The 24,356-nt window shown below is 49.8% G+C and overlaps 1 protein-coding gene across 2 annotated transcripts in view; it reads right to left on the bottom strand.

Moving 5' to 3' along the window:
- Positions 1-24,356, bottom strand: part of THOC2 (THO complex subunit 2) — a 2,257,836-nt gene that overhangs the window by 1,665,136 nt on the left and 568,344 nt on the right. For both annotated transcript variants that reach the window (XM_069612670.1, XM_069612671.1), the window contains exon 12: positions 888-1,083. In XM_069612670.1, coding sequence (XP_069468771.1) covers positions 888-1,083 — 196 coding nt within the window. The remainder of the gene's footprint in view (positions 1-887; positions 1,084-24,356) is intronic.

Genomic DNA, 24,356 nt, shown 5'->3' with positions numbered 1-24,356 from the left:
TGTCCACTGCAACCAGTCAAAACTAGGATATTGTCTATGTGACTAAAAAAAGTGTGTCAGAAGCAGAGAAGAGGGATTCTAGGTATCCCTTTGGCGCTCCACATAAGATGGTGTGTGCCAATCTGTCAGACTATAAAGTTTAAGGAGCGATACATCTTAAGAACTGTAGTTACTCTAGGAAAAAGATAAGAATCTCAAAGGCGGACCCTAAGGGTCCTCAGCAACACTGCCCATAAGGAGCTGTGAACGGCAATAGTAAAATACAGATGCCTTTAAGAACTATGCAGAAAAATAGACTACATAGTACAGGTAAAAATCGAAAGAATAGAGTTCCAAAAGACAGAGCCCACAATAATGAACGAGTAGAAAATTCATTCTACTCATTCAGGATTAAAGAAAAAAGGTCCAGAAGTCCAGCAATAAGTGCTGGGGGGTCTCACTAGCAAAGGGGAATAAGCATTAAAATGATAAATTCCCGAACATTGCATTCCTACTGTTCTACAGACTACACAGCATCAAGTACGACTAATCTTAAAGCATTATAAAGCCACATTTAGGAAGGAGGCTAATTCGAAATATTATTTTCATGTTTTCTTAAACCTTTATCTGTCCAGAAGTATACAACTTAAATTGGTGGCTGAATAGGGGCAAAGGTGGCAGGGATTGACTAATTTATGTACCACAACATCAGCAATCAACTCAGACATTTTGAGAATAGACTGGAACTGAAAAGGTTCAGAATAAGCAGATGAAGATCTTTCAATAAATAAAAAATAAACACTGAAGGATTTCATAGTGAGTAAATAGTTGAGCTGGTGGATACAAATATTAGTCTTGAATAACCTATGGAACTGTTGAACAAAATTAATGGTCATATTAATACCAACCTCTTTCATTAATGCTTTTCCTAAACGCACTATTTTCGCCAATAAAATGGGATCATGTGAAAGGTAAGGACCAAGCGAGCACAGCATGCTGAAAACATCTTTCCTTAAATCTTCAAAGACTTCAGCCGGTTTTGGTGCTTTTTTGTTCCGTAAAGGGGAAATTTTGGATCCTCTGGCACCTTTTGGAACGCCAACTCTAAAAGTATAGAAATGCATGGCTTAGTAACATAATACCCATGCTCCAAACAGACACTACCTAGTGGAAAATTAAAAGCATATTCAACAGGTAAACAGCAAAAAAACTTGATCAAAAGACTTGCCTCGTCATGCACAACTAGATAACATGACCGACATACAAAACATTGTTCTTTGTGGTTCAGAAAACACGCACATGTACATGATGACTCGGAGAAAAAGTCAAATGACTTATTTCAGTCCCAGTTCTTGATCACATGCATTTTCATTAAATACAGCAGAGAAGTGTTCAATAAATTACCATGCCTATTTGGAGAACATTTTCTGCTGATAGCCATGCTGTTCTACTATCCCGTTAAGCATCAGCTTAACACTAGGAGTATTTGTTCACATACTGCAGAGGGAATATATCATACTTTCTTTAGGCAAACATTCTTCCTGGAAATTATGGTGCGGGACAGTTATGAATATATACCCATAATATAGTGCTACAGTGGGGGCGCAGAGAAATGGCTGCCTGTGCCGAAAGCTACGCTCTCCCCCATGCTGTAAAGGCGCAGAATGGCGGTGCCCCGCACGCGATGGAGGCGCGAGAGAGGGGCAGAAGTGTGGTAACGCATGTTGGGCCGTCGTGGGCAGAAAGGAGTAAAAACTGGCCGTGGCAACTGGCGCCGACCCGGAAACCTGCCGAGCGGAGCGCCGATGCTCCTGTCCTGGCGCTACTTCAAAGGATGAGGAGCCGCCACAAGGTCGGGGAAGACTAACGCACCCCAAGTAAGGAGTGGTGGTAGCTTGCGGGTCCGATCCCGGGAGTGCTGGTGCAGCAAGGGATTGAGGCGCAGTGCAGCAGGGGAATCCTCGCTCCACACGGCCGCCCGTAAACCTAGCTTACAGCCGGAGACGCAGGAGAGAGCCGAGCAGGGTGCTGCATGGCCCTACCGCGGGCGAGTCCTGGACTGCAGGGGGTGGCCGGTGCATAAGCCCAAAGGATTCACCTTAGCCGCTGTGAGCCTCTGGATGCACAGAGGACGCGCGGGGGGGGGGGAGGGACCTGGAGGCGGAGAGGAACGGCTCTCCAGCAAGGAGGTGGGCCACCTTGTAGGACTGGCTGGGAGAGCCCAAGGGGAGGAGCGCGCACCACTACTGAAGCGGCCGGCTGGGTGAAAGGGACGTATGGGGCAAGATAGTGATGGCTGTAGCTTGGAGGAAGATATGATGGCCAAGGACACAAACATAGGAGTGAAGGACACTCCTGGGACAGTGAGCTTGTGAACACACAAGCACAGCGGATCATAGCACCCTAGAGCGGAGGCGAAGCAGGAGTAACCGTGGGAGCACCAGAGAGCGGTTATTCGTAATATCTGCCCCACTGATCTGGTCTACAGGCAGGAAAGCACCAGCGAGAGGCGCCTGAAGCCACGTGGACATCCTGAATCCTCGCTGAGGGACTGCACAGCCGGACACAAAGGGTCCATCCGGGCAGGGGGCCCACGCCTAACCAATTAGTCCGCACATTGTCCCGACCTCGAGCAGAGTGGGCCACCCACACTGTTAGGCACTCCAGCTGCGAAGGGGATGTTGAAGGGAGTGGAGAGGTGCAAGGCTAGGTCGGGGGACATCAAGACAGTGTTGGGAATCCAGGAGAAGGAAGGAAACACTAGTGGAGATCCACTCACCCCCAGTAGAGATAGCGACAGCAACATCTTTCACGAAGGATGACCTAGTGGAAATGCTTTCACTGCTGAAACAAGATCTCACTAAAGAGATAAGACACAAAGGATGCCATGTTGAAGACAGTGGCGGACCTAACTCCCACATGATAGGCCTGAAAACGAGGGTAAATGAGGTGGAGGATACACTGTGCAAACAAGCTCATGGTCAAGCGGAACTCACTAACCGAGTTCTCGGCCTGGAAGAGCAAATGGAGATGTGGGCCAAGCAGGAGGATATCGAGAAATCGCTCTCGTCGCAACATCAGGATCCATGGAGTGCCGAGGGAGGTGTTGGACTAAGATCGGGGAAGTTATGTGGAGGACCTATTCCAGATTCTGTTGGACCTTCCAGAGTCTGCTGCACTGGAGCTAGACAGAACACACAGAGTGTACTCTTCACAACAGCAGCGTCATAATCATGGCAGCGGCAAGGAGGGTGGAGCCGGTGCAGTTTCGAGGGAGCCAGATCTCGCTTTTCAAGGATTTGGCACCACGTACCCTGGCAAATGGGCATAAGCTGAATGTCGTGATGGTCTGGCTACGGGCACATAAGATTAAGTATCGAGGGGCGGGGGAGTTTCCCTGCATGCTATTTCAGTTCAAGGGTCAAAAATACACCATCGGATCCGAAGAAGTTGGTAGTGTGACTGAGCAGCCAGGCTCATCTCAAGAGGGGTCAATGTGAGCTGTGGGGTTGTAACAGTTACACAGTGACAAGTATTCAAATAAACACAATCAAGGTTTCTTGATTACACCATTATTTATTAATTTAACCGTCAGTTGTAGAAGCCTTCCTTAGAAGGGAGCAATATATGCAACACAAAAATATACTTCAAAAATTCACTCAGTTTCAATTAATCAGTAGATACCCATTTGGGATGGGACACAGATACTTCCTACACACCAAGGTGACTTAAACTAGAACACTGGACATTAATATATCATTAGGACATTTAGAGCAATACTGAGTTTGATGTCAAAAGGGAGTATGATGTCAAATGGGAGTACTTTTGAACCCCTCCAATGCAAAGTAGATTAACCCTTTCCCAGCTACACAAGGTATGTAATGTGTGACTTTCGTTGAGGGATAGTTAAAGCACAATGTCAGAGGTGAGAAGAGTCTTTCAAGGAGCCAGGACAGCCAATGTTAATTGAGCAACGTCTAGGGGAGCTGAAGCACTTCTTGAAGATAAGTAAAAAGTCTTGCACAAAGTCTTTGTAGAAAATGAAATCACAGTTGGGCCACAAGCTGGAAGGCTTGAGAGGGGCAAAGCTGCAAGCAACTCTGCCAGAACAAGCAAGATACGTCTCAACGGAGAGCTGGCAAGGCTATACAACAAAAGGTAAGTACCCCTTAGTTTACAGTACCTTAGGACTGAAGAATTTGGTTCCAGCTGGCTTCTGTTCCAGTTTTAGTATAGCAGATCCTGTTCCTGGGCCTCAGTCGTGGGGACAAAAGGGAAGACGTCTGGGGACTCCTGCACTATGGTTTAAAGTTCAGTGGCAGCAATGGGCAAACTTCAGATCAGCGGCCCTTCGTGGTTTCAGCTTCTCACAAATAGCACCACCACAGTCCTCGGATGCCTTTTGGACTTTCCTTGCACCTTTGGCTCCAGAAATCTGTTGTCGCTCAGGCTTGGTCAGTCCTGCTACATGGGAGTCCCGAGGATCTTCCTGGAGCTCAGGTCCAACTTAAAGACAGCACATTTGATTCTGGTGTTCCTCTCCCTGGCAATCGGTTCCTGCAGTTGCAATAGAAGTACAGCCTACTCCGATAGGATTTCCAGATGAGTTTGTCTTGGGGTCGATTAGTCCCACCAACCCAAGGGGAGAAGTCGTCCTTTGCAGGGCTTCTCTAGTCGAGGCGAATTCAGAGCTTCAGCAATGCAGCAGGGCTTCACAGGGTACACCAACAGCCCAGGAGTTGCAGCAAGCATCTCTTCCAAGTTCTTATTCGGATTCCTTCATCCAGTGGTTGACTGTGCCTTCTGTTAGGGAGAATTCTCTGTTAAGGCTAATTTCCCAAACCTAGTGAGTCCCCCAGCAGCTTTGCTGGATTTTTGGGGTTTATTTTTTTCCCTCTCCTGCTAAGAGCGAGACTCTTTTTCTCCCACTCTTAGACATGATTTGAGGTGTTCCTTTGACTTTGAATGTGTTTTATGGGCTATGGGGTCCTTTACCCCATAGGGCTTCATGTGTTTTTTGGTATGTGGGTTACACAGCACCCTCCGTGCAGTAACCCAGGGGTGTCATAGTGACCCCCAAACATAGACTCCATACCCTGGGACTGACTACTGTCTCCCAGGGCATGTAAAGTCACCATTGGCTTTACTAGTCCCAAATTATGAACAGAAACCAGTACAAACCATCATATTGTGGACGTACTGGTTGGGGCAATTCAATTGCCCCGGGGTCTGTTGTTCGAGGGGGCACGTCTCCGTCCCCCCTGATCGAGTTTTGGCTGGTGGCAGTGGATACTACTTTTTATATTCAACCGCAAATATATTCCTATATGATTTTCCCATTGTTCGGGGCTACCATTTTTTAATATAGCCTCGAACATACCGCCGGTTTATTAAATTAATATAAAATCACCGGTTGGTAATTTTTGCCGAAACTCGGTTCCAAAATGGCGTTTGTGTTCGCTTCTGTGACTCCAACCCAAGTCGGGCCCTTTGTTCCACTTTTTGGCGGGCTTCTCCACAGAAGCCTCCAAAAGTGGTGCCACTCTGTCTGGGTACCACAGGGGGTGTGGGAGGGGGTTTAGGCACCCTGGACTGAGTTGCCTTGGCAACTCAAGTCGCACTCTTGTGTGATTGGCCCAAGTGGTGAGCCGCTCGGCTCACCACTTAGCATGTTTGATTGACAGATAGGCTGAATGAATGGCGGTTTGCTGCATAAAAGCAGGGCTTTGGGGACTGGAACTTCAGAAGTCGCCACAGGACCTAAAGAATCCGAAGAGGGAGAATCTGAGCCGACCTGCAATGACGACACCACCGGTGGAGCCCTGCTAAACCGTCTCACCACTTTTCCAGACGACAGAGGAGATCTCCAACCCGGAGAGTCTTCTTCCTTTGACTGGTGGGGATAACCAGTTTGCCTGTCTTTTCGCCTTCCCGTATCGTCTCGTGGCCGCCTTGCCTGTGCCAAGCACCCCGGCAACCGGAATACCACGGTTTTTCCACTACTGCGAATAAAAGGGTCTTACCTTTTAATTGGAGAACTCTGCGGCTGTTTTCTTCCCTGGCAGTGCAACGACCTTCAGCTTTCCTCCATGTCGAGACCATCTCTTCCTCTGGAAGACGCTGTGACTTGCACCTGCTGCCAGGAACAACTGCCTCCGCTGGAGGATCCTCTCCACTTTGAAGGTACTGTGTCCGCCTGGCCTCCCTCGCAACGGTCTGTGTAGGGTGACTCTTAAAGCCTCCACTTACAACTTGGGTTGGCACTAGGCTGGCTAACTGAACTTTTCTGAGCTGACAATTCTTTTCTGAACTCCCTGCAAGACTTTAAGACTTTTTAGCTGTGTGATCTTGGGCGCATTGGTGCTCTGTTCTCGCTAAGAGGGAGCCTGGCCTCTGAACCTTTTTGCTCACAAGTAGACTTGACTTTCCTGCTTGCTGGGTGCTTCTAGAGTATTGTGTTGTGTGCTTTTCCTAATTTCTGCCTTTTTCCCTCCTTTTTTCTTAACTTATTGGAGTGCCATCTTTAGTTAAGCGCTCACCTCTGTCTGGAAATAAGTGGTGTTAACTAAGACTTGTCTAATAAGGAATAAGGGATGTACATCTAGTAATAGTGACTGTTGAATTTATTTACCTCTTTGTGCTAGTGTAATTTACAAGCGTGTCTTTAAATAAATAATTATATACTTTTACACCAAAGCTCTGGTCAGTGTTTGCTTGTACTACTGGGTCTCTACCTATTGTGTATACTCTGCATACTGCCCAACTCATCTTGAGAGAAGTGACTGCTCAGCCACAGCTACCAGGCAAATCTGGGTGGTACAGACTGCTACCAATTGGGTTTACTGCCAACCACCTGTAGTCCTAAATCTTTTGCAGTGGTCCCTAAGGGAACTGAACAGGTTTCTGCCTAACACCTTCCAAGCAAAATACCTGGCCTTTTATGCAGGTATTTCCCATTCATTCACAGCCTAGCTGTCACTCACACAGCAGGGTGGCTATCCTGCAAGGACAGCCAGCCGGCCAATCACCTTTGGGTGCATTCCTGTAACCAAGGAGACTAAACACGGAGTTTCGGGAACCTCCCTCGCTTCCTGCCCTGCCAGACACGCTGGAGCCAGAGGCTGGGTTCACTGGTGAATTCTGCCAAAGACAAAACGAACAAAGGGACCAAACCTGGTTTGGCGTGCAGAGAAAATCTCACTTTACTACAGCTGCAATTGCAGCCCGCGGTTGAAACACACAATGGTAGGAAAAAGTAAACCACTGCCACCAGCCATCAATCTTAGAAAGGGTAACACAAATGTTACATGAGAAACTAAACAAATGGGATACTAAGTAACCCCTCCAGCACCCTATTGTAAGATGGTGTTTGCTGGGTCTAGAAAGTTATTAATGTAAGTAAAGTCAATTTCACTTCACTGCTCTTGGAAACTGTAGTTTAACGAAGAAAAGGTATTTAAACCTTTGGGAAATCTGGAAGACTTCCCTGTGTCACTGCACTGAAGTTGCTGTGTGACACAATGTAAAAAGGAGGATGCCTATGGAGTTTGCCAGACTCCCAAACCAAAAGAAACCGTGTTCAAATCAATTAAAAATACATGAGCGAGTGGGAAAAAGGTCTCGCTCTCTCCAGGATAAAAATGAAAATTCCTAAAGTCCAGCAAAAGAGCTGGGGGTCTCTAAGGTAGAAGGGAATTGGTACATTTCTGAGAATTCTCCCTAACAGTGGAGGAAAGGTTTCAGAAGAACAGCTGATGATAGGATATCATAGATGAGGAATCTGCTGTGCCAACATCCATCAGAGAATATTACCAAGAGGTAATGAATGTATTGGTCGCCACCAATGCCGTGGTTGATGTCTATCAAGCACATCACTCTCATAAGTGTATAATCTGTGGTGTGTACTAGGCATGCTGGTACTTTTGAGCGGACTTTGGACAAAGCGGTACATAACCCCGCCTGCCCAACTTCCTCAAGCACACTAATGCCAAGGATGAAGGCTCTCCGTCGAAGCGTGGCCTAGGATGCTTCCCACCCACCTGGCCGTCAAGGTACCTAGGTCCCACCACATGCAGTTTCATCTGCACACTCACGCTTGCAACGTGTTGCATGGCCGGTGTGATGATGCGGCTCTTCAAGCACCGGTGGCATGGGAATAACTGGAAAGTCAGCACTTCTTTTCTATCCCTTTCACTGTTGACTAGGCAGCCACGGTAGAAAGTTTTGGACAACTAATAAACCTACGATGTATTTTTAGTGGAGACCCTCTCGTTTTCCTTTCTTTTCAATACAAATAACTTCACAACTAACCATTGACTAACTTCTTGGACATCTATAAAATTGGCAATCACTGCCTATCTCGACGCTTTCCCAAATTTTCCCTCTTACCAGGTTTTCTTTTTTCTGTGTTGCAGAACTTGATCATCACTGCCCTGATGAAGGCGGAATACTTTATTTCTTCACACCTTTTAGGTCTCTACCTGCCGAAACACAAACTGTGAGGGGTGTGTGGGTGTTACCACATTCACCCACACAAAGACTTATTTTTCTTATTTGAACTCCGTTCCACCACTGCTTTTGCAAACCTTGACCTCGGAAAACAAAGCTACACCAGAGAAGAAATACCATTATCATTTTTGTTGGCATTCTAATTTCAGATTAACTGGGAGTAACAAAGTGATACTCCCTAGCTTAAGCTTTACAAATTGTGTTTAGCCTAATGATTTGTTCTTAGCATTCTGTTAGGACAGGAACGACTGTCCCACTTTTACTGCTATCACCACTTAATGCTTCTCCCCTACTTTTGCTAATTATTCTACTTCCTTCTCTGCATGCTTCCCCTTCTTATCCCACACCACCGCCCAGATTCAAACTTACATTCTTTGTGATCAAAGAACATGAATGTATTAGGTGTGTGTTTTTCCCTTATGTTTTTAATAACAAACAATTCTTTGTTTTTTGTTTTGATTCATACTACTGTTACTAGTTGCACACCCTGCATGTCTGGGGTGGAAACCACCACTTAAGACATCTTCTATATTTTCTTATGCAACCCAATACTGAATTGTTTTATTTTATAGACTCAGTTTCTTGTCTTTGGTGTCCAACTTGTTTTGTCAACAGGACTAGATGTGATATACATCAACGCATTTATTGGAACAATATTGGGTTGGCAAGGGGAGGTTACGGAATAATATTAACCCATTCATGCTTCAAAAACCCATGGCACAGCAATACTCCTTATCCTATGATTTAAGGAGACAGCAAGTGACAATACCATAACAAGGTCACACATGACGGTCAGTGGAGTTTCATGTATTTTATTGGGCCAAAAAAGAGGCAAGGTTTTATTCCCTCATCTTTTCCTTTGGACACAAACCTCAGTATTGCTCTAAATGTGCCAGTGATATATCAATGTTCGCAGTGTCCTAGTTATTTATGTCAGCACAGGGTGTAGGAAGTATCTGTGTGCCATCCCAAATGGGTACCTAATGATTTATTGAAACCGTGTATTTAAGAATATTTTTGTGTTTAGTTCCAACACTGGGGCAGGCGCCTTCACCAGCGGGAACAATCGTAACAGTCCTTTGAGGAAATCCTTGACTAGACGGTGTGACCAAAGACCACTGTCCCAGAGACCTGGTGTAGCAGGAGATAGCCGCCAGATTCACTTAGATGGAGGCGTGCGCCAGCCCCGCCTTGGCCAAGGATCGTGACCCTCAGCAGGGTTTGATCTTCTGCATCCGGCACCAAGTTGCTAAAGGCTTCCACTTGTGCCCGTAGCACTTAAGAGTGAACAACGCTCTGGCCCTGGCAAGGACCTCCCTTCAGTCCACCGGTAGCTCTTACCCACTAAACTCTAAGGCTGCAGGAGCCAGGCCTTCAATTTAAGCGATCCTGGGTCATGGTGCAGGATTTCTTCTCCTTCCCTGGTGAGCAGATCCGCGACCACTTGCAGCTTGAATGGAGGTGATGTCTACAGTCTGAGACGGTCTGGGTATGAAAATTTGCCTCGGCCGTGCCAGGGCGACGATCATCCTGCATCAGCATCATTTCAGTTGATGGATGACTCGCAGCAGGAGAAGCAACGGCAGGAATGTGTACAGAAACAGGCCTTCCCACGGGAAGGAGAATGTGTCCCCCATACTCCTCAGCTGGTGGAACCTGCTGGCGAATCTCTGGCATTTGGAGTTCATCACCGTCGCAAACAGATCGATCTGGGGTCTGCCCCACCTGAGGAAGAGGTTGTCCACTTGATACTGCCAAAGCTCCCACTCGTGGCAAGAGTGCAGCTCCCTGCTGAGGGAGTCGGCGATGGTGTTCTTGAGTCCCACCAGGTGAAAAGGAATGAGAAACATCCCCTGGACGATAGCCCAGTGCCAAAAGTTATGCACCTCTTTGGCGAGTGATAGGGACCTGGTGCCCCCCTGCTCAATTATCTAGAAGATTGTGATGGTATTGTCCTTGAAGACCCTCACTACCCTTCCTTGAGGGATGGAAGGAATGAACGACTTGAGGGCCCCGAACACCGCTCCCAGTTCCAGGACACTGATGTGGAGATCCCTATCCTCTGTTAGCCACAGGCCTCTGCCATGGAGACGTCCGGTGTGGGCCCCTCAGCCCTCAGCCTTCCAGGGAAGCGTCCGTGGTGAGTCTGATGGAATGGGGTACTCTGGAAATCTGTGCCCCAAGCGATGTTGGGGCACACGCCCCACCACCTTATCGCTAAGCAGTACTCCTCAGAGCACAATCCTGTCTGCGTCCAGGAATCCTTGAAGGGGCCGCATCCGCAACCTGCAGAGCATGACCAGGTAAATACATATCATGCCTAGCAGCGACATGATGGTCCGTAACGTGGCGATCTTCAGCGTCAACAGCCGTTGCACCTTGCCCAAAATGGCTGCTATTCTCTCTTCTAAAGGGGGCCGCCAGGCAGGAGACCATGTTGAGCCTGGACCCTAGAAACAACGTGTTCTGCGATCGAATCAAGCAGTACTTTGGAGAGTTCACTGAGAATCCCAAATCCGCCAGCAGCCGGACGGTCCTGTCCGTGTGTTCGACTGCGATTTCCCTCGACTTAGCTCGGGTGAGTTAGTCGCCAAGGTACGGGTACATATGTATCCCTTGCAGAAATAGATTGGCCGCCACTGGCGCCAGGCACTATGTAAACACCCTGGGCGCCGACTTCAGTCCAAGGGGGAGGGCCTTGAATTGGTAGTGCTTTCCCTGTACGACGAAGTGCAGGAACTTCCGATGCTTCTTGTGAATGGGGACATGGAAGTAAGCGTCCTCCAAATCCAGCGACAAAAGGAAGACCCCTTGCTCCAGTTGGCCGAGTTCCTGTTGCAACGTGACCATCCTGAATTTTTGGGACTTGAGGAACTTATTTAGATGCTGCAGGTCGAGAATGGGCATCCATCCACCGGTCTTTACCAAGAAGTATTTGGAACCAGCTCTATCGCCCCTTTTCTTAGCATGGCTCGTACTTCCAGCAGAAGCCGAGGGATATGCTACTCCTGTCGGGCAACCGGTGGTATCCGCTGACACTTCTGCTGGAACTCTAGAGTGTGTCCGTGGGCGAGAGCGTCCAGCACCCATCAGTCAGTGGAGATCTTTTCCAACTCACTGGTAAAGCCTGCAAGCCGGCCTCCCACCGGGGTGCATGGGTAGGGGCCAGACGTCCAAGCCGGTTCAATGTTGCTTTGGGGCCTGCATGCCGCCTTGGGAGAGACTACGGCAGCCACCTCCGAAAGCCTTGGAATGTCCCCTGTAGGCCTCCTGATTTGTGGAACGGGAGGGTTGGCGGTACGAAGCTGATCCCCCACCAAAACCCTTAGACCATCTTCCGGATTTGTCTCCTGAGGCACGAAAGGAAGGGCAATGTTGCTGAAGCGTGCCCAGGGAACGGGCTGTCTCCGTGTCGGTCTTGATTGCTTGCTACGATTCATCAATAGCCTTCCCAAAGAGATTGTCCCAGTCGAACAGCATGTCTAGGACCTTCCTGCCAAAAGTTGGTGGCTTTCAACCAGCCACGACGACGTTCCCCATGTATCAGAACCCCTGTGTCTGCGACGTCCAGGGCCATGGTGTTGGCATGGTCTGATGCCACCTCGCCCTCCTGTAGGATCTCCAGCGCCACAACCCGCGTGTCCTCGGGGAGAAAATCCAGCAGTTGGGCCATCTTACACCACAGCACCCTGTCTTATATCTGACCAGGATCACAAGAACATTCACTGCTGCCGAGTAGATCACCTTCCTCCCCATGGCGTCCAACTTCTTCCTCTCACTGTCCCAGGGAACTGGGGCTGAAAACAATGGATTTGAGGACTTCTTCCTCGCAGCCGGCGAGACCACCAAGTCCGGGAAGGGGTGCGACCGCAGACACTTGGGAGCAGACTGACCCCCAGTATTTCTTTTCCAGCCTGTTTCTTTTTGCCGGGGCTGAGGCGGGATTCCTCATCAGCGCCAGGCCTTCATCCCAAACGCTGTCCAGGAGAGGCACTGCCAGAATGGTCTTCCTCTTTGCTTCTCGGCGCTGGTAAAGGAAACCTTCCTTTTTGGTCTCTTCTGGCATCAGCTGGAAGAGCTCAGACGCGCAGGCAACCATGGAGTGGAACAATCCAACTTCGTCCGGTGGAGAAGCTCCCAGCGGTGGGGAAACGCCGCCGTCATCCGTGTCCATCGTCGCATTGTCCGTCCCCGTAGCCCTAGGGGGAGAGGGCATGTGAGGCGGTTAATGAGGTGGTGTGGGATGCAGTTTCCTCTTCTTCGCCAGCAGGGGGCCCGCTACCACCGGGGCCAGCGCCGAGGGTACCGTTGGCATCCTCCTCTGGACCACCGACACCAGCATGTTGAGAGTTGACATGATGTCCAGTGATATGTCCCTGGGAGGTGGCGGGGGGGGGGGGGGAGGTGGCAGGCGCTTGCTGGGCCCAGTTCCCACGTCATCAGCTCAGCCGTCGTCCCCCTCTACGATTCCACAGTCCTCTGTTTCAGCCGTCGTCGTTCACTATGTCCTACGGGACCATGTGAACGGACACCATGGCCTCTTTGTCCGAAGAAGAAATCTCCATGCCCTGGTGCCTCCACTGCCCCGCCCCCTTTTTTGCATCCTGAGGGGTCGGAGCCGGACTCAGGGATGGCATCCTTTTCTCTGGTATTTTCGCAACCAGGTTGCCTGAAGCCTCTAACCTGGGATGGGCCACTCTGGGCACTGCAGGGGTCCCCCGGATCAGGTCAGCCCCTTTCACCATTGAGAGGGTGGCTGTCACCAGCTCGATCGTCGAGGATGACTTCTCCTGGACTAACTGCGTCTTATGGGGTAGGTCGGACACCTTACCCTGCGCCTTGGTCTTCTCCAGCTTCTCCCACAGTTTTCCGGGGTTAGCCCATTTCCTTTTTGAGGAGGATCTGGAGCAATGGCTTGAGATGGAGGCAGATGGCGAAGATGAGCATGCCCATGCTAGACGCGTGACCCGCTTGAGTGGCAACCCCAACAGAAACTGACTTGCGGTGCTTGGCCTGGTCTTGGGCCCGCACGGATGAAGCACCCTCTAAGGACTTACAAGCCCGCTGTCATGATCTCTGCTTCCAAAAGGTCAGGGTTTTCCCAACTCCCTTGGAAGCAGATCCATAACCCAGGTTCCGAGTGCCAACCAGTCCCAATGGGGACCTTTTGGACCCAGTCCTGGCGCCAGTGGCACCAGGCTCATAAATATGCCCAGTCCCAGCGCTGGAAGCGCCGGGCTCATAATGCTTGGGTGGTCTTACCTGCAGCAGACCATGCTGCTTACTTGCCTGCCAGTTGAGCCTCTGATCCTCTTCTGTTTGGAACTATTTTTCCTGTTGGGTGGGGCTGGAGCCACTCCCTAGATGCAGAACACTGGAACTCTTCTGGAAGGCAGGAACTCTTTTCTTACCAGGAACTCTTTTCTTACTTAGGCGTGGCTGTGGAAGGAGACACCTAAGCACTACAGGAGGCTATTTAAACCACACCCGGTGGATGAATCTTGCTTTGCGTTATTCTGCATCCTCTGCAGCAGAACGCTCATCGTGTCTTCTGCATCTGATCCTGGGCCTAAGGAAAAAGGCTTACCATCCTGAATCCAGTCTTCAGCAACACCTATAAAGACAAGAAAGAACAGGTTAGCATTCCGGCATCTGAAAGACAAAACAAGGTGCGTTTAAAGACATTGGGGAACTTTAATACTCACGTGCCATTACTCCTTTCCACATCTAACCCAGTGGGTATCCCGGCACCCTGAAGCCGCTCCGAACTTGTACCTGCAAAATAAAAAGACAGTTAGAGCCATTGTGAAGCTGGCAACAAGCGCTTACTTACGTGCTTCCAGGCGCTTCTATTCATCACACGGGCTCCATTTTCAAGGCACTTCAGCCCGTCATCCGCCATCGCCGGAACCCTGCAAAACAAGAGACATCATTATTAAAGACTTTAAAGACATTTGAGTTACTCGAAACTTACCGTTCGTGCAGTAAACGACGGACAGCAGTCCTCTGAAGTCAAGAGGCCTGCGCTACCTATCCGGTGAAGAAACTGGTTACAGCACCCTGCCCCGAGGCAGATGGAGAGCTCGGCATTCACTTACCTAAGGTGAGAGCGTTAACCTGTGGGGGTCTACAGGAGAGGAGAAGAGGAAAGAGATAGGGACACCCCAATAACCCCAGTTCATTAACCCCGTATTTTCTATCTGCAGACATCTTACTCTGCACGTCAGGCATACAGGGCACAGAGGTCCAGCCCAAAGAGCCAACCGGGTGCTGCACATCACCTTTGAAGATACGGTAGTCGCCCAGTCAAGACCGGCGCCTCTGCGAGAATCAGGTGAGCGTTACACCCGCTCCTCGGACTGGCCGCTTCTGGGTGAGGCATGTCTGTTTGCCACACAGGGTAGAGGCCTTGGCATTGAGCCACGCCGCCAATCTACTGTGCAAATCCTTGACGGTGTGTTTGGTGAAATCCAGACAAATTTCACAATCCACTTCCGTGTGGTCCGGATGGATACAGTAGAGGCACTGGGAGGGTTTGTCGTCCACAAACATACCTTATTTCCACAGCTGGAGCAGAGCTTGAAGAGAGAACCTCTGTCCTTCTCTTCCTCCTGGCCTTCTTGAATCTTCGATGAAACTCGACGATTCTTGCCCTTGAGGGGCGATGAGACGCTGACAAACAGATGCCTGCTTGCCGGTTAAAGGAATGAAAGAGCAGACAGGCTCTATTTGACAAAAATAGGAACTTTTTAACAAAAAAGCGCGAAAACGTAGAAAAGCTTGGAGCAAAACATGACTCCCTCCCCCCCCCCCCCAACACTTGAACGTGCAGTAAAAATCTGAAGATGGTTACCAGAGGAGGGAGCTGGGAGCAGTATGACCCAGAGCTCAGTGATTGGTTTATAGGAGAAAGACAGTTTGTGAGCGAAAGTGAAACTTTCTTTCACAGAGGATTCCCAGCCTGACGACAGGGAATATTCATGAGCATGTGAATCCATGCCAGACCCCATGCTGGAGAAGTCTTGTTTTGTTAAGCAGGAGCTAGTGCCAGTACTGCCAGAAATCCGAAGCAGGCCAAAAAGTGTTTTGAATAAAGAGGCAACATGCAGCCAAAGAGAACATATGTAGGACACCAAACTCTGAAACGGGCGCTCAAGCTTTCACCAAGAGGTCTCCGCCGCCCTAGGGCATATATACCTGGCTGACCAGAAATTAAGTAGTGCCGAGACTGTAAGGTTGAGTGAGGCTGGGATGTGAAGGCAGACCGCTCACTAGATCAAGAAAGAAGTTTGAAAACTTGCAGGGGCTGGACTGGTGGTGCAGATGAGAGCATGGAGCAACAAAAATTAAAACGTACTTGGCCATGCAGGGGCCATCGGAGTCAGTCTGCACCGCCATTGTATGAAGGCTTACAAGACTAGAGATATGAGAGGAACTTGTATGTCCATGTAATCATGAAGGCGGCACCCAGGCTACCCAGTTGTGGGGATGCACTTGCAAAGTCAAGACAATTTAAATGTGTCCAGGTAGCAAGTAGGTCAATGCCCACCCTGTATGTAATCTGCCTAGAACCTAATAGTGGAGGAGGCCCCACTCATGGCAGGAATGGATTTCCCGATAAAGGGAATTGGCTCTAGAGTTGTGGATGCCTGGTAGATGGAAAGGCAAGACTATCCCCTAAGAAAGAAGCCATTTTCAGATTGGTTGGAGTCTGACAAACTCCAACAGCCATCTGCTTTTTGTATAGTGGCACAAAGCACTCTCAGTGCAGTGTCACTGAGAAATCCTTTGGATTTCTCTTAAGGTGTAAATACCTTTTCTTGGGTGAACTACTGTTCCCAAGAATAGCAAGATGAAATTGATTTTACATGTTTTCTCTTTGTAGGTCCAGCACACACCATCTTATGTGGAGTGCTGGGGGGTTAGTTAGTAGCCCCTCATCCTACTTTTTCATCTAAGATTTTTTGTTACCCTCTCTACTTTAAATGGCTGGTGACAGTGGTTTAATTTTTACTACCTGTGTGCTTTCCTACCGGAGGGTGAAGCCTCTTCTGCAATACAGCAGTCATGGGTGTCCATTTTGTCAAAATGGCCCCGTCTTGTTCTGCCATTTTCTGGTTCTTTGGTCTTTCTTGGCTTTTACTCTGTGCATTGACAGATTTGAGCGCTTTGTGCGTTTTGCTTTTGGCAGGGTGCAGCCCTGAAGCCCGCCCCTGACTCCAGTGTGTCCGGAAGGGCAGGAGGTGAGGGAAGGATCCTGAACCCCCCCCCTGTCCTTTTTCTCCAAGTGTGTGCCTGCACGAAACCAGTCCTGATCGGCCAGCTGGCTGTCCGGGAAGGACAGCCACCCTGCTGTGTGATTGACAGCCTAGGCTGTGCATGAATGGGGAAACTTGCTTAAAAAGACCAGGGTTTTGGGACTAGAGGCAGAGTCTACCACTGGAAGAAACATCCTATGAAGAAATCGTGAAGATAAGCCGCAGCAACCCAATGGACCTTTGAATTTCCTGGTGAAGCTCTGCCGCTGTGCTGACCTTTATCATATCGACGAGAAGCTCCGGATAGATGACTTCTTCCCTTGGGTTAGTGGGACAACTAACAGTGATACGAGCTCCACTTTGGCACAATCCCCGACTTGCTGTGCCTCTCTGTTGCTGCGCAAGCCCAATGCCAGAGGTTGAGTGTCTATAGTTGAGTGCAACATCTGCCGCAGGACAAATCCAGCTAAAAGCTCTAGGTGCCTCCTCAGGACACTCCAGAAGCAGGCAATCCCGATCCAGAGTCCCCTCAACAGAGTGCGAGACCGAGGGAGCAAGGAAAGTCCAACCGGAATTAAGTGTTCAACATCAGTGCTGTTTACGAAGTGTTTAAACCGCAACGTGCCACTGACTCGAAGAGAACCCGTAGCTGGCGACGACCTTCCACAGTACTGATGCAGGAGCCCAACAGACGTCTGCACTCTTGTCCCCATGACCAATGCTCGGGAACCAGGGTCTGCTTGACTGTAGGAAGACAAAATCCAGCTGGACCACTTTTCTGCTAACCAAAGGAAGTGTTTTGAGCTTGGGGGTACTTATCTTCTTGCCTTAAGTCGTGCTGTCTCACTTGAGACTTGCACCTGCTTAACTTTCGGAGTGGATTACAACTCCCTTTGCACAGGCTTAACATCTTGTGTTCCTACAAGTGATTTTCTGAACTGACGTTGTGAAAGACTTTATACAAGCAGTGCATCAGAACTACAGACTTCGTCCAAATGACTGGCTGTCCTGGCTCCCTAAAAGCACTCTTCCGAATCGATTGACTTTGGCATTGCTTGTCCCTTGTATAGGCGTACTGCTGGGAAAGCCTTACCTAGAGCTCAGTGGAGTACAGACCTACACCAAAAGGTAGGTTACCGAATACCAAGCAGATACGTCTTGTGTAGTTTCACACAGTGTGACTGCACCAATTCCTACCTACCAGTGTGCAGAGCAGACAATGAGTGTAGATTGGGCCAGAGTTACGGATGCCATTTGCAAAGGATAAGCACAGAGCACAAAGGGAGTATGTGGATAAGCTAATCTCTGAATGTGGGACATTCTTCATAGATGGAAGAAGAAGAAAACATCCGTGAGAGCCAAATAGCTTGTCAATTAAAAGTAAACAAAGTTCATGTGAAATAGAGTGAGCAAGTGTCGAGAGGTTATGGGGAGCAACAGCACCCTGCATAATTAAATCAAATAGTAAATAGAAGGTTGAAATGGACACATTTGTGGTCTTTACCCATGCGACTCAAATAAAAAAAAAAAAGCTATTCATTAGAGCCTTAAGCTAAGATATTATAAATTACTCACTGTAGTGACTAACATACTCCTAGTCCATAGTCCCCTTTCCTCTATACTCTATCGGCGTCCCTCGCTAGAGACAGAAAACAACCTTTTTCACTAGAAAAAAAATTGTGTTCCCCTTTAAATTCAGATGCACGCAGGGGCACAGCCTTGGGAGCATGCGCTCCCCTTATTCCGCCCACCGGTGCCACTCAGTCCCCTTTCACGAGTCGACACTATTAGGATTGCCTAATGACAATGAAATGTTACGGCGAGGGGATGGTGGGATGTATAGAGGAAAGGGGACTATGGACTAGGAATACGTTAGTCATTATGGTGAGTAACTTATAATTACTCCTATGTCCCGTCTCCCTTCCTCCATACTTTGTGGACAATTACAACTAAATGCAGCCCTGGGGAGGAGAGGTGCCCCTCTAAGAAAACAGATTCATCAAAGCCGCCTGTCCGAGTGCTGCGTCCGACCTGGCATCCAAGCAGTAGAGTATGCAAAAGGCTGATGGGGAAAGCCCACTTAGCCGCCTTGCTGATCGTCTGCCATGGGAAATGTCTTTGGAAGGCCACAGCCAAGGACTTGGCTCTGGTGGCATGGCCGTGCAGGTTTGCTGGCACAGCCCTGTGCTGTCCCTCATACCCCTACTTGATGGCCATATGCATCAACCTAGCTATAGAAGCCTTGGAGGCTTGACAGCCCGATTCTGACCCTCCAAAAGTGATAAACAAGGCATCCTATGCACAGAAGCGCTTTGTCCTGTCCAGGTAAAATCTTAGAGCATGCCTGACATCCAACAGTGCAATGCCTTCGGAGCCTCGTCCTTTGGATCCACAAAGACAGTTGGGAGAACTATCTCCTAGTTAATGTGAAATGAGGAAACTACCTTAGGGAGAAAAGCAGGATACGTCCTCAGCACCCACCTTGTCCCTGCAAAATGTGGTATATGGCTCTGAAGCCACCAGGGCCAGAATTTCACTGTTCCGGCTTGCTGAAGTAAGGCCAACGAGTAAGGCCGTTTTTATGGTAACCAGCCCGTGGGTTAGAATGACTTGTGAGCCAGGGCGCCCAGCACCACGTTAAGGTCCCAGACTGGATGTGGACATTTGATGGAAGGATGCAATCTGGTCAGACCCGCCAACCACCGTATTGAATGAGGAGATGTCGCCTCCAGAGTTCTTGTAGGCCCCTATGACCACCAGACACATAATGGCAGGTGTCTACAGATGTAGACACCAGAGTGGGCCAGATGCACAGAGTAGGATAACACATCGTCCAGTGAGCAGGTCAGCAGATCAATCTTATTCGTCCTGGCCCAGTGACAGAACCTTGTCCACTTACTCTTGTATTGACTCCTGGTGGAGTTGCTTCTTTTCCCCTGTACGATTGCCAAATTGTCCTCCGACGAGTGTAAATGCTTCAGGGGAACTTGTTCAGGAACCAAGCTGTCAGGGCTAACTTCTATGGAGCGGGGTGATCCACTGTGCCGCCCTGCTAGGAGAGTTCGTGGGCTGGACCCATCAGGTGGTGTACCGGGGGCCAATCCGCCAGCCGGAGGAGTTCCAAGAACCAAGGTCTTGCCAGCCACCATGGCGCTATCAAGATGAGCTCCAAGACTCCGTGACACCCTGAATGCAGATGACCCTGTGAAGGTGTGAGGGTGGGGGGGATCGTATGCATCCAGCTCGTTCCACAGGATTTGTAACGTGTCCCCCAGAAATCCCCTGCCTTGCCCCAACCAGGAAGTGAATTGGTGGCATCTCCTGTTACTCGTGGTGGCCAAGCGGTCTACCTGAGGGTGGCCCCATCTGTCGAAGAGCCCCCTCAGGACCTCCTCATTCAACTGCCGCTCGTAGTTATCGATCCCCAGCCTGCCAAGCCTGTCCGCCTCCAAACTGGATTACCGCGAAAGGTGGACTGCTGAGAAATCAGGTTGTTCAACAGTGCCCACTTCCAAACGTCAATGGACAGCCTGCAGAGCGGAGGGGACCTGGTACCTCCCCGCTTGTTGTTGTAATACTTGCAAGTGGCACTGTCTGTCTGGATGCAGACAGACTTGCTGCTGACAATGAGGAGGAAAACAGAGCCAGCCAGATGGCCATCATCGCTATCCAGTTGATGTGTTCCAGCTGTTCCTGCTGGGACCATACTCCATGTACACTGCGGCTGTCCTGTGTAGTCCCAGCCCTCTAGGGATGAGTCTGAGGTAAAGGTGATCTCGGGTAAACACTGCCTGAACGGCCTGTCTGCTAACAAGTTGGTCTCTACACTCCAACAGATCCTGGTGGAGGTGGTGTGGGTACGCGGACTAGAGCTGCCTGGGAACCCATCTTCCGATTCCAGTATTCTGAGAAATATATGTGCAGCATCCTCTGAGTCTTGTGTATGGGACAGGTTGGAGACAAGCCGCCTTTATTACGAGCAGGTGCTGGTACCACCATGCTGAGGTCACTGGTCTGCTCAGAAAATGCCTTGTGTCCTTCCTCATTGCTGTGATCTTGTCTGCAGAGGGGAAGTTCCTATTTGCCCCCATATCACAAATTAGCCCCAAGGAATGTCAAGGACCGAGTGGGGAGTAACTGACTTGAGGTTGATCGAGAACACCAGATCATATAGTAAGTGCTTGAGTGCTGAAGCTGTGTAATGTACTGCTTCTGGCTACTCCGCTCGGACAAGCCAGTCGTCAAGGTATGGATAAAGTGGTGGCCCTCCACCCTGAGTAGGGGATGCTACTGTGTTCATTAACCTTGTAAAGACACTCAGAGCTGAAATGAGGCAAAAGGTAGGACCCTGTATTGAACGTTAAAGCCAATGATCCTGAACCTTAGGAAGGAACGATGGTGATCCCAAACGGGACGTGCAGGTAAGCATCCTGCAGATCCAGGGAGCACATCCAGTCTCCCCAACACAGTATTTCGGCAATGAGTGCTGGAGTAACCATCTTGAACTTTTGAAGGGAAAGGTTCAAGGAAGTAAGGTACAACACAATTCTCAGGCCAGCCTGGTTCTTTTTCTGTATGGCGAATATCCGGGAATAGAATCCCATGCCTCGCTGTGAAGCTGCTGCCTCCGCCACTGCCTGACCCTCCATGAGTCCCAATATGTGGGGCGGGGGGGGAGGAGGGGGAGGGTGGGGAGAGGAAAATGGAGGCAGACAGAAACCAGTGGAAACTACAAAAAGGATTCATGGGTCCACAAACCTTGCCCGCCAGGAGTGGATGTGAAGGGCAAGCCTGCCCCCCACCGGAGATTTGTGGATCTGAATGGCAGCGGCACCATTTTTTGCTCCCGAAGGCTGGTACCTGGGAGGGGGACTGGAAAAAACCTTTGGGAGCAGATTTGTGCTGCTTGCGTCTGTGCTGGCTAGGAGAAATGTCGGGTTGTTACAACGTCTCTCTTGAAAGTCCCTGAAGCCACTGAAGGTATGACCTCAGTCAGAGCATTTGTGAGCTTAGCTATAGGCATTGGGTGCAGATTTGTCGAAATTGACAAGGACTTCACGGTTTGTGATCTATTCTTCTTGTCAAGTCCCTTGTCTGTGATAGAGTGAAACAAGTCGCCCCCCTCAAATGGCAGGTCGAGAATGCGCTCTTGCGCATCTGGGTTGAACTTGGTTGCCCTAAGCCGAGCCGTCCTTATGTCGGTGGCCACACAGATGGCTCTACTCACGGTGTCTATGTGAGCCTGTGTAGACTCCATGATATCCTGGGCCACAGGTTTTGCCTCTGCCAACCCTGCCTTGAATCGCGCCCATCTATGCGCGGGGAGCTGTGGAGGAAGTCCGCAATCTCCCACCAAAGCTTTTGATTCACTGCTGCCAACATAACAGCGTTGGCCTGACGCAGGTGGAGCATGGCATTAGAGTGCATCTTTTTGCCGAACTACTTCAAGAGCTTTCCTTTCTTCCCTAGGAGTGCTGATGTGGTGGCAGATGAAGACCGCGGTTTGAAATAAAGGGAGGCTGCATGCAATAACAGAGTAATGCGGTTGGGGGTGCACCAACAGTATGAGGGAGTCCCTCTCCACCTGCCTATACTTTGCATAAAGGCACTTATTGGTAGGCTGCGTGGAGTGCAGCTTCACGCAGCCCTTTTTGGCCAAGGATTCTACATCCTTTTGTAGAGGGATGCCAGTTCTTGAGGCAGGGCGGATGATCAGCACCTCAGCCAAGACGCCTGCTTCAGGCTGTTCAATCTATCGCTGAGGTATCCCCAGGTACTCTGCCACACCCGGCAGCCTCTTGTGGTAAGCCTTAGCTGATGAGGGAGTCTCTTCATGTTCGAAGACCTTGGCCGTGAAGCCAGCGGTGTGGGCTGCACTCCTATGCCCACTAAATAGTGGATTCCTTTAGTTAGTAATGGATTTGAGTCCCAAAAATTTAAGAATTATATGCACTACAATTCTTTTTCATGTAGTTAGCTTTAATTCAAAATATAGTGAGGTAAATAAAACTCTGTTCATGCAGGTGCCTATAGGGGTGGCCAATGCATTTCGGAATACTACTTCCTTCATCAGGGCCTAGTAAGGGTCATCATAACACAAATACAGCATAATGACATCACCATTGTAAAACAACATTGAGATCAAACAGTATTGACCCGCATTGTATATATCAATTTCGCGCATAATGTTAGTATGTCACATGGATTCCAGCATTATTTACACCATTTTTTGTCCATTAGGGAGTCTCTTCATCCTCATCCATTTCACCCAATGGGTCCTGGAGGTCGGGAGCTGCTGGAGAGGTGCTGGGTGAGAGCAGCTGTGGGGTGCTGACTGGCAGGGGCAGAGCCACCATGACTGGTGTGAGCGTGGACACCAGGGACAGCACTGGAAACGAGGTCTGGACCAGCGTTGGACCAGCGTTGGGGCTTGAGGTGGTACAGTAGGGGGTATGTCCTTGACCACCCCTGAGGATGGTGTCCATCTGAGGTGATCTCATGAGAGTAAGGAACTTTTCGAAGCACCTATCCTCGCATGCAGGGGAAGGCTTGGGAGGCATAGGAGCCATGCCCTGTGGCTGCTGGGGTCTTGCCGGTCCTGGTCGCACTAAGCTTGAAGCGGTGTACCGCCCCAGTGATGATGTGGTTGGGTATGACGTGGATCAGGTAACTGGCATTGTCCAGTCCCATCTGGACGTGCGTTACCATGCCTGCTATCCCAAAGGAAGTGGCTCTGGGCGCGCAAACCTGTCTGGTCTGGCGGCCATTTTGTCATGCCCTGCACTATATGCCTGCTGCGTGGCGCCCGATGAGCTGGGCACAGTCTCTGCCTGCATGCTTAAAAGCAAAGGCTCGGACCTTCCCTACACCTCAGGAAGAGACCTGGGAGATGGTGCCTTGTCCATGACACCGGAAGTGCAACTGCTGCATAAAGACCCAAGACCGTTGTTAGAGCAAAGCCACTTGTGGAGGACCCCGGTACCAGAGCCTCGTGGCCCCTCATCAGCAGAACCGGGAGGATCATGTGACTCGCTCAGTCAGTTGGCCGCTAGCTCTAGAAGTCTTAGTCCCTTGGGAAGTAGTCGCCCTCTCGGGGTGCAGAGGAGAACAGGGCACCTACATTGGGCCTGGCCTTCCGACTCACGTATGCCTTGATGTCCCTCTGGAGGTGATCTTTCTAAAGGCTCCCTCCACCTGGCCAAACGATTCTTCAGAGCGTGCGGGGCAATGAGTTGCATGCAGAACAACTGCTTCAGGTGCCTTGGTTGGGGCCAAGGCACCTGAAGCAGAGTGCGTAGGGATCTGACGTGGGGAAGGAACCTTTGCAGGCCAGACACCTGCTGAAACCCGCCATCAGCATGCGCCGTGGCACCAGAGGACAGAGTATTATCTCTGACAATTGTTATGAGAAAAAAAGGATAAAAGAAAATCTTCTGGGGAAGAGCACATGGAATTACAAGGCCAGAGGCCCAACCCAGGACAGCTGATGAAAGCACTCCTCTCCCGCCGATGCAGAAGAGGAGGGGGGAGTGGCGCCGTTGGGCAAAATCAGGGGAGTGCATGCTCCCCCGGGGATGCCCCCCCAACCCCCAAGTGCCTCTAAATTTTGGG

This window comes from Ambystoma mexicanum, chromosome 5p, assembly GCF_040938575.1.
Source record: "Ambystoma mexicanum isolate Mex_15411 chromosome 5p, UKY_AmexF1_1, whole genome shotgun sequence".
NCBI classification, from domain to species: domain Eukaryota; kingdom Metazoa; phylum Chordata; class Amphibia; order Caudata; family Ambystomatidae; genus Ambystoma; species Ambystoma mexicanum.
The sequence above is the reverse complement of the archived record's forward strand: the minus strand, read 5'-3'. Positions and strand labels throughout refer to the sequence as shown.